Raw genomic sequence first — 15,798 nt, 5'->3', positions numbered from 1 at the left:
AGATGCTTCTGCTGTTTCAGTTGTGATTGGTGCGTTTGAAAACTGCAGCAGCTCTTCCTATTGGTTGGCTTGAGTGCCGCTGCACCTAGTGTCCAGCTTCAAACGAGCCGTGTATAAAGAACAGCATGTGTGAGGGGATTGGTTCTCTACCCTGAGCCTCTAAAGCACACTTCACAGGGGGAAGGTACGCTCCGCACACACTTTTAACTAAGTATCTGTTTGTTGAATGTTTAGTTCTGCTCTTTATGTAGCTTGGGGGAAACTCAAGTGTTTGGTCAATTTTTTTTACTGTTTGTGAATAAATGATTGATGCACCGATTTGTATGCAGAGTTTTCTGTCTCACTCGCCAAACCCGCGAACCTGCTTCAATGGGAGTTAAAAGTGTAAAGATTTTCAAGCGTAAACCCAAGCCATTTCAAAGCCACCGGATTTCCCTTCAGGTGGAGTAGCTTATCACAGTGAGTTCCTCTTCCAGTGGGGCTGCAACTATTTTTAAACACGATCGTACCAGGCTTCCAGAACTTCAGAATACCCGGCTATTTAAGACAGACCAAGAACAATAGGCACCTTCTACTGGTGTCCTAGGACTTTCCAGTGCATCCTATTAATTTCCCGGACAACTTTCAAGTCCACAAGGAAAATGTCAAAATGATTCAGACACCCCTGTATAAATTTCATTGAACAGTTACTGAGGTTTGGATCACATAGCTGTGTATGTTCAGTTGTCAGGACAACAGGGGTCAATTCAGAGATTGTTCTGGAGTGTTTTGTCTGTATTATTTGTTACCAATACCTTTTCGTGTCAGCAAATCACACTTCCCGTAGAATTATTTAAAATATATGAAATAATGAGATGGCAAAAAGTGGTTTGACATTTCAAATATAAATGGCAAATGAAATATTAATTCAAAGATTTGAATTAAGTTTTAAATCAAGTGACAAAATAGTTCTCTGAATATTCATTACAATTTTAAACCTATTTGCATTTAATTGTAATGTTTCCACTGTTCTATTGAGCATCCTCTGTGTGGAACAACCTGGACTGCCTCTACCCTTTCTCTAGATATTTCTCTGTTTAACAATTATGCCCCAATTAGAGTTACTGTGAAAATCAGGCTACCATGTGCCCATTATCCCCTCTGTCTTTCAGCTCTTCTAGTTCTCTACATTTTGTCTTCTGCTCGCCATGTTTCCGTAGCCAGCACCCCCACCCTTGATCCTACACAACACAAAGCATTCTTAGGCACTTGATATGGTGCTATCTGACTGGAAGTTAATGCAAAAGGACCTGAGAAACCAGTGCAGTCATATGTGCAATTGATTGTAATAACAGCCGTCTATTACATCAACTTCAAGCTTTCTGCATAATCACTCAAAGAGTTGGCCTGCATGTGCATGTAAAGTTAATAACTCATCTCCTTCTACCTTAGGCCATGAACTTATTGATCACCCCGATGAGTTATTAACTTCATATCTGGGAGCCTGATGGAAGAGACATTCCGATGATCCTTTCACAAGGAATCTAGAAGTATAGAAGAATTGGGAAGTGTATTTACAGAATAAAGTTTGCCCATTTAAGACTAAGGTAAGATTTAACATTCATCAGCCCATCTAAAATGAGCCTTTGCAGGCACCCACTTAGCTGCGTTTTGATGATCTCCATGTCACTGCTGCAGGAATGCCAATCAAGGGCAGAGATGTGTGCTGGTCTCCCAGTATGGCAGTACAGGGAGTTATGTACCTCTGTCAGTTTGGACTCCAGACAAGAGCCCAATGAAGAATTTAGCATTCTGTGTGGTACCAGTGTAGCTACATTTGCTTTAGCAAAAAAAAAACTGATCCCAGTAAGCATAATCCTAAAACTGTGAATTTGTCTTTAAAAATGTGGTTCACCAATGTCCTCATCTGGTCTACGTACAACTCCAGTCACGCCGTCCTGAGTGCAGCTTAACTGCTCAATTATCAGAGACAGTTAGAGATGGACAACCAATGTCAACATTGCCAATAACATCAACATCCCACAGGTAGAAAATGGAAGTAATAAAGTTGGTTTTCATTAATAGGAATAAATAACAAAATATTGGATATGGTTATTCAATACATTTTGTTAATAAGGTGTTAACAATGCTTGTCTACGGTTTGATTTAAATATTTCACAATATAGTAATACATCATGACTGTATCATAAAACTAAAATTATTTTTGTCACTGCCTCAATCTTCTTTCTCCATGAAGTACTGTAGCACAAAATTCCTGTTTTATACTTAACAGACGTATTTGCCAAATATTTAAAAAATCTACATCAGATGCTAACTCTATACTATTAATAGTTATGGATGCACCATATGTTTAAAAAAAAAGATATTTGTGTATGATTCAAGCCTCATTATCGGGTATCTCTGCAGGTACAAAGGTAAATATTCTCACCTTTGAAGAAATGTTGTTTTTGCTTCTCTTCTCTTGCTGATTGGTGGAAACACCTTGTTTTCAACCAATTTGCATCAAATTCACTTATGTGCTGGTCAGGCCATACCACTGAAATCTAGAGCAAAACGGTGATGATTTAAAAACAGAAATTCGTAACCATAGTCCACAGTTTTTGTGTTATTAGATTATGAACCATACTAGTGGCATCAATTATTTGGACTACTGCACGGGTAAAATTGACAGCTTTAATATTGTGGAGTGGTTATGTGCATATACACACAAACAACTTTAAATGACTTTATTGCATCTTTTGCATGATGATAGATAGGGCTCTGTGCAATGGGATTCATCTACTCTATCTTTGCAGCAATTTGCTCTGCTCAACTGAACACTGAGGATTTGGGTCTGCTCTGGGCTGCTCCAGGGCTTTGGATCTAATGATTCAATTTGGTTCAGAATACTGTTGTTGTGGCTGCTCACTTCTATTGTTTGCATGATTTGTTTGCCCCCTCCCTTTCCCTGGGTGCTTTGGGAGTTGGTCTTTTTTTTAAATTGGGTTCATTCTGGTTCCTTGTTTTGCAATTGCCTGTAAGCAAACAAATCCCAAAGTTGTATAATCATGCATTCTTTGATGAAATGTACTATCTTTGAATCTTTATGCATGTGCAGGCTGCTTTGAGAAAAAAAAATTAAAAATATGTAAATTATGGTTTGATCCATTGCTGGAAAATTCTGCTATTTCTCACACAATTGCAGTTGGATACATGACTGAATGGGCATTATAGTGCCAGTCCACAAAACCCCACCCCCTGGAAGTTTTCATGTTTTTTTTACATTGAATCACAGTAGATTAGACTTTTTTGACACTGATCAACAGAAAAGACTTTTGTGTTAAAGTGAAGATAAATTTCTAAAATTTGGTCTAAATTTATTACTATTATTAAACACAAAATAATAGATTGCATAATTACTCACCCCCTTCAAGTCAGTATTTGGTAGATGCACCTTTGGCATCAATTGCAGCCTAGGGTCTGTGTGGATAAGTCTCTATCAGCTTTGCACATCTGGACACTACAGTTCTTCCCCATTCTGCTTTACAAAACTGCTCAAGCTCTGTCAGATTGCATGGGGACCATGAGGGAATAGTCTTTTTCAAAATCAGCCACAAATTCTCAATTGGATTGAGGTCTGGATTCTGACTTGGCCACTTCTGGGCATTAATTCGATTGTTTTTAAGCCATTCATGTGTAGATTTGGCTTTAGGCTTGGCGTCATTGTCTTGCAAGAAAACAAATTTCCCGAGTCACAGTTCTCTCGCAGACTGCATCAGGTTTTCCTCCAGGATTTCCCTGGATTTTGCTGCATTCATTTTAGCCTCTACCATCACAAGCCTTCCAGGGCCTGCTGCAGTGAAGCATTCCCACAGAATCAGGCAGCCACCACAATGCTTCACGTTAGGGATGGTGCGTTTTTGACGATGTGCGGTATTTGGCTTACACCAAACATAGCATTTAGTCTGATGGGCAAAAGACTCAATCTTGGTTTCATCAGAACTTAGAACCTCCTTCCAACTGACTTCAGAATCTCCCACGTGCCTTCTGGCACACCCCTCCCGAGATTTCATGAGTTTTTGTTCAACAGTGGGTTTCTTTTTGCCACTGTTACGAACCCCGTAACTGGGTCACTTACCAGCAAAGACAGAGAGGTCAGTTGAAGTCTGATGGTACTATTTTTAACTGTATTTATTGATAAAGACACACAAAAATAATATCAATGCCAACATACAGATAATATACGTCGTCAATACTAAATCTAAAAGCGCGGGTTTAATAATAAGCAATAAGAAATAGCTCTATCGTTGTCTAGGGGATAATGTATTGTCCAATGGAAATATAAAAGTCACTGTTAGTTCGTTCAAGCTGCAGCGTTTTGTGTTAAGAGAAAGACTGGTTAAACTTGCCCAGTCCTTTTATGATGCCAATCCTTCGAGAGTCTTTGGGAGTTGGTTTCCCCGTTGTTAGCTAAAAGCCGTTCTTCCGTGGTAAAAGCCACCGGTTCCAGGGCAAAATGGAACCGAACGCTCCTCCCATCGGCTTCCACTATTACGGGATCGCTAGCGTTTCTTCTGGTGCGTCTGAAGGGGCTGTTCCCACAGACCCTCTTTTATCCTGACTCACAGGGTCTCAGATGTCAATCAGGTTGGGGGTGATGCAATTCCTCCCTCAACCAGCCCACTTTGCCTGAGGGCTTCCACGTAGCACAGTATTATAATACACAAGTCCGTCTCCAAGAGACAATGGCCGTTTCCCGTAGCCTTATATTGCTTATATTGCCGGGGGGGGGGGGGAGGGGTCAAGACATTCCGCACATCTCTCTCTCATTTCCTGGGTCTCCTGACCCAAATCAATAGTGATCTTGCGATTCTCACAAAGGAGGGGGCTACCCCACATCCTTCGGCCCCTCAGAGCTGTGGTACATTCATAACACCACTCTCCCATAAAGCTGTAACTGGTGAAGCACCTGGGCAACAGTTGCTCTGTGTGCAGTCTCTCCCATCTCAGCTACTGAAGCCTGTAACTCCTCCAGAGTTGTCACAGGTCTTTTGGTAACCTCCCTCACTAGTCCACTTCTTGCATGGTCACTCAGTTTTTGGGGATGGCCTGCTCTAGGCAGATTTACAGCTGTGCCGTATTCTTTTAAAATTTCTTGATGATTCACTTAACTGTACTCCATGGGATATTCCGTGACTTGGAAATTTTCTTGTAACGATCTCCTGACTAATGCTTTTCAATAACCTTTTCACGGATTTGCTTGGAGTGTTCTTTGACCTTTCTAGTGTAAATTTTGCCAGGACACTGTCTCACCAGCAGATGGACGTTCCTGATCCAGGTGTATTTTTACTACAATCAATTGAAACACCCTGACTGCACACAGGTCTCCATTTAACTAATTACATGACTTCTAAAACCAGAAAGCTGCACCAGTGATGACTTTGTGTGTCATATTAAAGGGGACGAATAATTAATTTAGATCAATTTGTAGAGATCTGTTTTCACTTTGACACAAAAATGGTCTTTTTCTGTTGACAATAGACAATAGGTGCAGAAGTAGACCATTCGGCCCCTCGAGTCTGCACCGCCATTCTGAGATCATGGCTGATCATTCATTATCAATACCCAGTCCCTGCCTTGTTCCCATATCCCTTGATTCCCCTATCCATCAGATATCTATCTAGCTCCTTCTTGAAAGCATCCAGAGAATTGGCCTCCACCGTCTTCCGAGGCAGTGCATTCCACACCTCCACAACTCTCTGGGAGAAGAAGCTCTTCCTCAACTCTGTTTTAAATAACTGACCTCTTATTCTCAATCCATGCCCTCTGGTACTGGACTCTCCCAACATCTGGAACATATTTCCTGCCTCAATCCTATCAAATCATTTAATTATCTTAAACGTTTCAATCAGATCCCCTCTCAATCTCCTCAATTCCAGCGTGTACAAGCCCAATCTCTCCAATCTCTCTGCGTAAGACAGCCCTGCCATCCCAGGAATCAACCTAGTGAATCTACGCTGCACTTCCTCAATTGCCAGAATGTCCTTCCTTAAACCTGGAGACCAAAACTGTACACAATATTCCAGGTGTGGTCTCACCAGGACACTGTTGATCAGTGTCAAAAAAGCCAAATTAAATGCCTTCCAAGCCATTTTCCCCAGTCCCACAAGAAGTTGCCTGTCATTGATGATCTGTTTGATTAATGGATGAACAAAATCACCTTCCCTAATCTTGGCATCAGTTAATCTGCGGAAGACCTGTCTCAAATATCAAAATCCTTCACCTTCCTTGTTCATTGCTTTCACAAAATTTTTCATAAGCCCCAGTTTTACATGAAGAGGGAGCAAAAAGTATTTTTCTTGAGTCTACAACTGGTTTATGTGCCACACTTTTCTGCCCTGGAACCAATTGCTTAAGGAGTGGCGAATCCTTTTTAAAGTAATGAGATTCTATAGTACGTTTGTCCCATTCGCAAATGAAACAATATTACTTGGGTTACATTCCTACTAGCAATGCTACTACTCTTAAATCACCACAGGTGTTCCAGATGTAGTTGCTGTACTGTTTGTGTTTCAACAAGACAAAGTTCTGTAGCTTTATTTCATGTGTACTGCACAGCCGAGTGGTACTGAAGGATGGATACTGCCCTTGTATAACAGCACAACTGACCCATATTCAAGATTAGTGTTTACTCATGCTCATTTGTAGGCAAAAAAAATCTGCATTTTTGGGATATCCAATACCTGCTTACAATCGATTTAAAAGATGAATAAGAGGTATAGATACAGAAATTTTAGTGTATACAAATATGTTCATTTCCTACTGCACAGTGGCCAAAAGGTGCAGTACAAAATTAACTGTGCTAAATGTAGCAAAGAACAAGACAACATGGTCTATCAATGGAGTGCTGCACAAGGAATCAAATGCAAAATAAATAAATAAATTGCTTTGTAGATGCAATGGTGGATCACAATTACATTTTCTAGAGCTATATTATCTCACTTTTCTTATCTCACAGTTTTGCCCTGTAATTACATACAATACTATGCTTACTAGCTGGCATAAATATGATTATGTTGGGAAAAGTAGAACTGATCTTATTTTTACATTTAAACTTAATGCATCACCCTAAGTCCCGATACAACTGAGCAACTCAATCAATCATTATCAAAAAAAGTGAAAATTAATTATTGAGGGGAAAGTCATTTGGGGACAATTACCACAGGCTGTGGCAATACGTCATTATCTGTTTACAGAATCAACTAAAATACAGAATTCTATTTCTAATAATATACACACAATGAAATCCCCTTGTGAGTGGTATGTATCTTTGTGGTAGTATCGCAAGAATACTTAAATCTATCATACTTTTTAAATGCAAGAACTTAATTTATTCCCTTGTTTTAGATAGGATAAAACTGATCATGTATCACCAAATTATGTATTTGGCATTCCTTATATGTTTTCAAGTCAAAGTACTCCTAAACAATGCATATTCTTAACATTTCATTGATATGTTAATTAGAGATTCACAATAAAAAGATAGGTATAATTTAATCTTTTGCTGTGGTTCTAATTTGTAGATTAATGGCTTAATTATGCAGCAATATTGACAATGCATGAAGAATTCTTTAATCTAATAATACCTTTGAGTCGGTCAAGGTGATTTTCTCTGGAGAAATGTTCACATCCAAATCTTTTATGCCAAGAACTCTTGCTTTAGCTGAAGCAAGGAAGCACTGGGAACATTGGCAGTTATCTCTTAACCATGCATAAGGATACAGGCTATGGTTTCCTTCCTCCCAGTGGACAATTAACCATCGCTGTTGATCAGAGGTCTCTACTTTTTGGATGGAAGAAACTGGCATATTTATTTTAAAAGCTGAAGGGCTGTGTAGTCTGCAGCCTTGATTAAGAACATTGTGTACAGGTTGATGTCGTGTGTTCCGTGCAGGCACCAATTTTTGCAATCCACTTTGATATGTTCTGTTACTGAAAACATATTTTACAGCTGAACGCCACATTTTGGAATTTTGCACTCTCCAAGAAGTGCCCTTGACTGCGCTTTCACTCTGTTGAACCAAGATTCTAACAGTCCACTTCAAGCTCTATTGAGTTCCTGTAAATCCAAACACAGCAAAGCAAAGCATAAATACAAATTTAGTTTAGCAACAACTTGGCCATAGATAATCAATTGCCACTTACTCAGCTAAAATATTCCAAATACAAATACACCTGGAGGAAAGTAATTATAAAAGTCAGTATTATTGGTTATCATTAACTTGCACGACAAATCTATATTAAAAAGAAATTTCTAGGGGGTCACCAACAATGTTAACTTTCCATCTACGTCCTTCCATTTGAGCCAATTCCCAGCTTCTCAGAACTATTTGAACACAGGACTTTGCAGAATATCTCTGTGGACTCCATTCCATTTGCAGCCAAATATGTGAAGATGAGCAAATTCAGCATGAAAAGTTGAAGACAAACCTCTCCCAATCTCAGATATTGTGACTTGAAAGGAAACATGCATTCTATTCAAGAATAATACCTTTTCCATAACATTCCTATTCTCAGAACATTGTACTGTGCTTAACTTACTTTAAAAAAATTAAGTGAGATATTGTTCAAAGTTCAAAGTAAAATTTATTATCAGAATACAAACATGTCACCACATACAACCATGAGATTCTTTTTCTATGGGCATAATTAGATCTATAGAGCAGTAACTAAACTGTAAGTATCAGGAACTGTTAATTGTAAAGAAATTGTGCAAATACAGATATAAATAAATAGCAATAGATAAAAAGCATGAAATAACAGGATAAAAGCTATCCCCTTTTGTTCTTGAACCTGGTGGTGCGAGTCCGGAGGCATTTGTACCTTCTATCTGATGGCAGCAGTGAGAAAAGAGTGTGTCCTGAGTGGTGAAGATCTTTGATGATTGATGCTGCTTTTCTACAGCAACATTTCATGTCGATGTGTTCACGGTTGATTGGTTTTTACCCACGATGTACTGGGCCAAATCCACTGCCTTGAGTCCTGACTAAGGGTCTCGGCCTGAAACGTCAACTGTACTTCTCCCTATAGATGCTGCCTGGCCTGCTGCCTTCCACCAGCATTTTGTGTGTGTTGTTGTTCGAATTTCCAGCAGCTGCAGATTTCCTCATGCTTCCACTAACTTTTGTAGGATTTTCCACCCATACCAGGCCGTAATGCATGCCAGTCAGCACACTTTCCACCACACATCTTATGAAGTTTTCCAAGGTTTTCGACGATATGCTGAACCTCTGCGGACTCCTGCGAAAGTAGAGGTGCTGACGTGCTTTCTTCGCAATATATGACGGGTCCAGGACAAGTCTTCTGAGATGGTGACACCCAGGAATTTAAAGTTACTGATTCTCTCCACCTTTGACCCTCCAATGATTACTGGCTCTCGGACAATAAACACAAAATGCTGGTGGAACGCAGCAGGCCAGGCAGCATCTATAGGGAGAAGCACTGTCGATGTTTCGGCTGAAACCCTGTAGTCCAGCATTTTGTGTGTGTTCCTTGAACTTCCAGCTTCAGCAGATTTCCTCGTGTTGGCTCTCGGACCTCTGGTTTCCCTCTCCTGAAGTCCACAATCAGCTCCTTGGTCTTACTGATATTGAATGGGAGATTGTTGTTATTACACCACTCAGCCACATTTTCAATCTCTTTTCTGTATGCTTATTTATCACCATCTTTGATACAGCCCACAATTCAAAAGTTAACAGCATTTGGATCAGCAATGCCAGTTCTCACCATAGGCTATAATTTAGTGAGCAACTTGGAAGCAAATTTGTGCCAAAACAACCAAGAGTTGTTTTGGCACAAATCTATATGAATAAGATTTCATCACTTCATATAGATGATCACTTCAGGATTCCTTCCATAAACCCTACAATAAGAAAATTTCTGCAAACCCTAATCACAGGTAACAAGTGCAGGGAATAATGGGTATTGAGACACAGAGGGTTAGATAATGAGAAAAGGGGAACGATACATCAGGTGTGGTGGACTAAAGATAGTATGCAGATCAAGGGTATAAAAAGTAAAGGAAGGAACACTAAATAGGAAGGATAAGAGGGATCACAATATAACACTAGCAGGCATTATTAAGATAAATTCAAAGGAAAGTTACAAGTATATTGAAGATAAAATTACAACCAGGGAAAGAGTAGAAGCCACTTGGAGAAAGTGTGCATGGAACTGGAAGGTGAGGTATTAAATGAACACATTTCAGTGGTATTCTCAAAGGAAATGGATGTAGTAGACAGAGAATTTAGCAAAGGGAAGGATGAAATCCTAGTGCAAGTCTCCATGAATATTGAAGTTTTAGCATGATTAAAGGAGATAAAAACCTACTGGAAGTAGTTATAGGAATCAAGGGAAGGGATCACTGGAGCTCTGAATGAGTTTCTTAAATCTTCACTGGCCATAATTGAGAAACCAGACAGCAGGATGACAACAAGTTTTGTTCACCTTTTTGAGAAAAGCAGCTGGTGAAAAGCCAGGTGACTCTAGCAATCATTTTTATTAAAAATAAAATATCTGATGTAGATAGGAATAATGATCACTTGGAAAAGCAGGGACTAAATCAGAGGGAGCCAGCAAGGCTTTGTCGAGGACAAATCGATCTGAATGAATCTTTGAAGAGGTAACAAAGTGAATTGATGACTGTAGTGTAGCAGGTGTGGTTTACATGGAATTCAGCAAGGCCGTTGACATTGTTTTCAAAGAGAATCTGATCCAAATTGGATCCATGGAATCTAGGACAATTTGTTTGACAAGACGAGTGAAATTAAAAGGCTATTTTTTTATGATCGGATGCCAAAGATTAGTAGTGTCCCACAGGGTTTGGTGCTGGGACCAATGCTGTTTGTAATATACATGCGTGGGTTGGATGCGATGTAGGGGGTATAATCAGCAACTTTGCAGATGACATTGGTAGAGGGAAACTTTGGCTGAAGGGTGATTGGTAAGACGAGTTGAGAAATAGCGGATGACATGTAACCTGAATCAATGTGAGGTGATGCAATTTGGGTGTACTAATGAGGCTAGAACATGCACAATGGATGATAGGGTCCCAGGGGATATTGAGAAACAGAAGGAATTGGTGTACATGTCCAAAGATCTTTGGTGACAGTTCAAGTAAATAATATAGTTAGGAAGACAGATGGGATGCTGGCTTTCATTAGTCTGGGCACTGAATACAACAGCTGGGAGGCTATGCTCCAACTTTATAAAACATTTGTTAGAGCTCAACTGGAGTACAGCATGCAATTCTGATCACCACACTTTAGGAAAGATGTAAGAGTTCTGGAGAGGAGATTTACCAATTTGTTGCATAGGAAGGAGTGTTTCAATGAAGAGGAGACATGGGGTTTGTTTTTGCTGGAGTGGAGGTGGTTAGGAGGGGAGATAACTGAGGGATACAAAATTATGAAGGCAGACTGCAGGAAATTATTAACTATATCAGAGACAGGCAAAGCTAGAGGACATAGATTTATGGTAAAATAAAGAGATTTAGAGGGGATCCAAGGGGGACTTTTTTTTAAAACCAAGAATGTGATGAGTACCTGGAATACACTGTCAGAAAGAGTACATGAAGTAGAGTTAATGAAAGCATTTCAGAAATGTCTAGATAACATCCTATCTTCCAGCACTGAACTGCCCATAGGAAAGCCTATGGGCCAGTTGCTGAGAGGTGAGATTAGTTCAGACGGAGGCTCACTCCTTGGCGTAGATAGAGTGGGCCAAACTGATTTGTTTACATATTGTACCACTTCATGATTCTAACTATGACTCTATTTGGATACAAAATGTGATACAAGGCAATGAATGCTGTAGTGCAATAATGTACCTGCAAACTACAATAAAGCAGGCTCTTTGTGATGCTTGTAGCAGCTACCACTGGATTCTCCTGATTACTGGGATATGTAACGACTGGCTAACCAAGTTCACTCTCCAGGTAATGGTTCTAAAAGAATGGACCATGTTTGCCTCCTTGTTCTCTAGTGTGCTTTACACCAGAGAATCCGGCAGGGACAACCAGAGAAGGAATGCAAATATTTCACAAAAGAATACGATGGTGATACGTTAAGAAAGACCTCTCTTATTTGAAAATATTGATTAAGGGGGAGGCCTGTATCTTTTTTCCAAACTAGTCATGGGCCTCTAGCCAGAATAAGTCCCATTGACCACTACTCTGTTTTAAATGGGCAAAAGTTACTTCTGAAACACATGGCCAAATCACCATGGGTCTCATGCACCTTAATTTTCTGGATGAGCCTACCACGAGGTACCTTGTCAAATATCCATGTAGACAACATTGACCGCTCTGTCTACATCGTCACCTTCTTAAAAAATTCAATGGCTCATACAGCACAGTCTTGCTGACTGTCCATAATTAAGTCAAAATTTTCTTATAAAATCCTACCCCTACAAATCCTCTCTAATAACTCCCTACCATTGACCCAAGGCTCACTGATCTAAAGTTTCCAGGATTATCCCCGTTTGCCTTCTTGAACAATGCTACCTTACTGCTCTGATGAACTTTTGTTAAAACCATTCATGAAGTAGCAAGCAGCTTGAAGATTTTTTTAAATTATTCAGTACTTCAAGAAAGACGACTCATTTTACTAAGTGTAACTTGGAAAATTTACATGAATTGATGAGATATCAATGCACAATGTATTAAAAGAATTGCTTAAAAACAAGTTAGAAGATTCAGAGAAGTAAAAGACCTTTGGAATCAATAAAAAGTAGAACGAGGAATACTATTGAGGAATAAATCATTTAAAACTAACAAAGATAGCAAAGAAAAACGGATCAAATCTGAAATCACTAATGAAGCTATTTAATTCCACATTTTTTATTAGTCAAAAAACGTCTGTCCAAGTTTAATAACAAGACAGTGTAGATGGATGTATAGTACAAAGACTCATCCCAAAGTATTACTGCAAGAAGCCTTGTTATTAAACTTGGCCAGAACTTAGAAATAAAATAGAATTGTTATGGAATTCTGGTTTACAGAGTCATAGCCTCATAGCCATACAGCATAGAAGTAGGGTGTTTGGACCAGCATGTCCAAGCTGACCAGCAGGTAACAATCTCTGCAGAATTCCCTTCCCTTAAAATTAAAGCAAAATAATTATGTAACTTAATCCTAATTAGTTAGAGCCAATGGTATCAGAAAGAATCTTCAGATTTTTAAATAGACTAAATGGATGTTACCAATGTAGACTGGTTGTGCTTCATTCCAGTCTGTTGTCTGGAAACCTAACCAGTTCCCTTCCATTAACTCACTCCTCCATCTGGCAGAACTGGATGTCACACTTAACAATTTCTTTCAGCTCCTCACACTTTCTCCAAACCCAAGACGCACCTGCTTGGGCCCCAGCTGCCTTTTTGCTGGCTACATAGGACAGACCATGTTCCAAGCCTTCACTGGTAATGCCCCCAGCTCTTTCTGCACAACATTGACCACTGCAGTTAGGAGAGGTTAGGAGTCAATTATATTCCTGTAAAAGAGAAGGAAACCTTATTTCATTTTTAAACTAATGAACAAAATAGTGAATTTCTAAATAATCATGCTGAATATCAAGTTATCTATTAAATAGAAATAATGCCCTATACAAAGAAATATTTCCATAAACAATTCAGAGATATTCTCAGGAATCAGACTATCTTCTAACCAAGGTTCCTGCCAAATGCTTTAACTTATTGAAGGTTTAACACCAGATTTAAGTAAATGCTTTAAATGTTTTAACTGCATTATTACAATATAGTCTTACTAAACTACTTAAGTTATTCTAACATTTCTAGCACCTCCACAGTTTGCACACAATATCCTATTTGCATATTTATTAGACTGATTCCCCAAAACGTTGTTGAAATGAAGACAGACTCCAATATTAAGTGATTACTTTTCAGAATTTAGTAAGAATACACTTGTTTGAAAAAAAACTTAATGACATAAGCAATGCAATAAACAAAGGTCAGGTACACCTCATATCCCGTCTATGTTAGCCTTCAGCTCGATGACATGAAAATGAATGTCCCCTTCCGGTAAAATTTTACCTCTCCCTTCCCTCTGCTTTTATTCCCCACTCTGGGCTCGGATATCTTCTCTTCACTGCCCATCACCTCCCGCTGGTACCCTTTCTTCTTCTCTCTCTCCCATAGTCCACTCTCCTCTCCTATCAAATTGCTCCTTCTCCTAGTCCGTCCCCTTTCCCACCACCCTTTTTATTCTGGCCTCTTCCCCCTTCCTTTCTAATCCTGAAGAAGGGTCTCGACCCGAAATGTTGACTGCCCCATTTCCGTAGATGCTGCCTGACCTGCTGAGTTCCTCCAGCATTTTGGGTGTTTTGCTCTGGATTTCCAGCATCTGCAGATTCTCGTGTTTGTATTGTTATTTTGACCTAGGTTCTGTAAAACCCTTCGCGAACGGCCTCGCCACCCCACCCACTGTGCTTATCACATTGAAGTCCGGCTCACCCAGCCGGCTACCGCTCATACCTAGAGGAGACTCGACTGAACTTGCTGAGTCTCTGGGAAGTAGCAACATGCACGTCCAGTCGTTACATCGGGCCAAGTGTCACGTCATCCCGGCGAACCCAATACGGCCCCGCCCCGCCCCGCCCCCGCCAGCGTTTCGGCGCCGACTGACCAATCGCAGGCAAGGGAGGGCCTCAAGCATGAGCCAATGACAGACAGGTCGAAAGGCCTTGCAAACGCTGAGTGCTTTTGCCTTTCAAATATCAACTGGCTGAGAAATAGATATGTGTGTGTGTGTCTTCCTTTTAAAATGGAAGTTTGTTTGATTCATTGGGTGCAAGTGTGCTGCCGGCTATAAACTGGCGTTGCCTGGAATTCGGTTTGCAAAGGGGAGTTAATGCCCGGCTCAGGAATCATCCACCTGACTGAGGCAAACAACTGACCGACTGTCCTCAATCTCACTTGTGCTGCGGCCCCCTTACCTGCACCGAACTGCTCCCTTCATTGTGCAGCTAAAGCAGTTAAGGGGTGTGCTTAGGTCTTTAAAAGTACCCTAACAACGAGATCGTCAGCGATTGTTGCGGGGATGAAGAAATGTGATGGGGGGGTGGGGGGAGGATATCATTATCCCGGAGCGTTCGGGACCTTAAAAGAATGACGTGATGTGGCATGTGGGACAGGCCAAAATCCGATGAAAGGTTAAACCGGCAGTGTATCTGGATTTTATTTTTAAACTTGCTTACTTTCCTTGGGTAAAGTGCATCTACTACAGGCATTCAGCTGACAAACACAGGCTGGGGAGATCTCCTAGTGTACGGCTGGATATTTTTTTATAAAACATACATAATCTTTTTTAAAAATTCTCAGTTTTATAAAAAAATTCTTATTTGTTTTTACCTCCAATAATAAGCATTATATCAAATTCCATGGTAGTTATAACAAAATATATGATGATGTATTTTCACATTAAACCAAATCACAGAATAATAAATCATTGCAGCACAAGACACGGTTCAGCCATCATGACTAGACTGTTCAATCTGTCATTCCGATTCCTTGGTACTTCTGCCTGCATTTATTATTCAATCAGTTTTTGAAAACTATGTTTGAATCTCTGTCCATTGTAATTCTGGGTAGTGGGCACAAAGTGTAATGAAACTTTTTCTTTTACACACAACCTTCATGTTAAATATTTGGATTCCAGTCCTTGAGACTGATAATAAATGGAATAAATTCTTCTGTTTACTCTGTGAAGTGGAACTCTTTAGCCGGAGTGTGGTGAATCTGTTGAAT

General features: G+C 39.9%; 1 protein-coding gene across 2 annotated transcripts in view; it reads right to left on the bottom strand.

Moving 5' to 3' along the window:
• bbox1 (butyrobetaine (gamma), 2-oxoglutarate dioxygenase (gamma-butyrobetaine hydroxylase) 1) overlaps positions 1-14,629 on the bottom strand; it is a 154,924-nt gene extending 140,295 nt beyond the window's left edge. Inside the window, exons 1-4 of one of the 2 annotated variants that reach the window (XM_059975987.1) lie at positions 14,527-14,629; positions 13,391-13,526; positions 7,626-8,098; positions 2,429-2,543 (exon numbers count right to left, since the gene is read on the bottom strand). In XM_059975987.1, coding sequence (XP_059831970.1) covers positions 2,429-2,543; positions 7,626-8,003 — 493 coding nt within the window. In that variant the 5' untranslated portion in view covers positions 8,004-8,098; positions 13,391-13,526; positions 14,527-14,629. Of the gene's footprint in view, positions 1-2,428; positions 2,544-7,625; positions 8,099-13,390; positions 13,527-14,345; positions 14,501-14,526 lie in introns of those variants that run through there. The other variant, XM_059975986.1, reaches the window with a different exon arrangement.
• Between the last annotated feature and the right edge of the window lie 1,169 nt (positions 14,630-15,798).

Source organism: Hypanus sabinus, chromosome 7 (assembly GCF_030144855.1).
Source record: "Hypanus sabinus isolate sHypSab1 chromosome 7, sHypSab1.hap1, whole genome shotgun sequence".
Lineage (NCBI taxonomy): Eukaryota > Metazoa > Chordata > Chondrichthyes > Myliobatiformes > Dasyatidae > Hypanus > Hypanus sabinus.
Note: the sequence above shows the minus strand (reverse complement) of the source record. Positions and strands in the feature narration are given on the sequence as shown.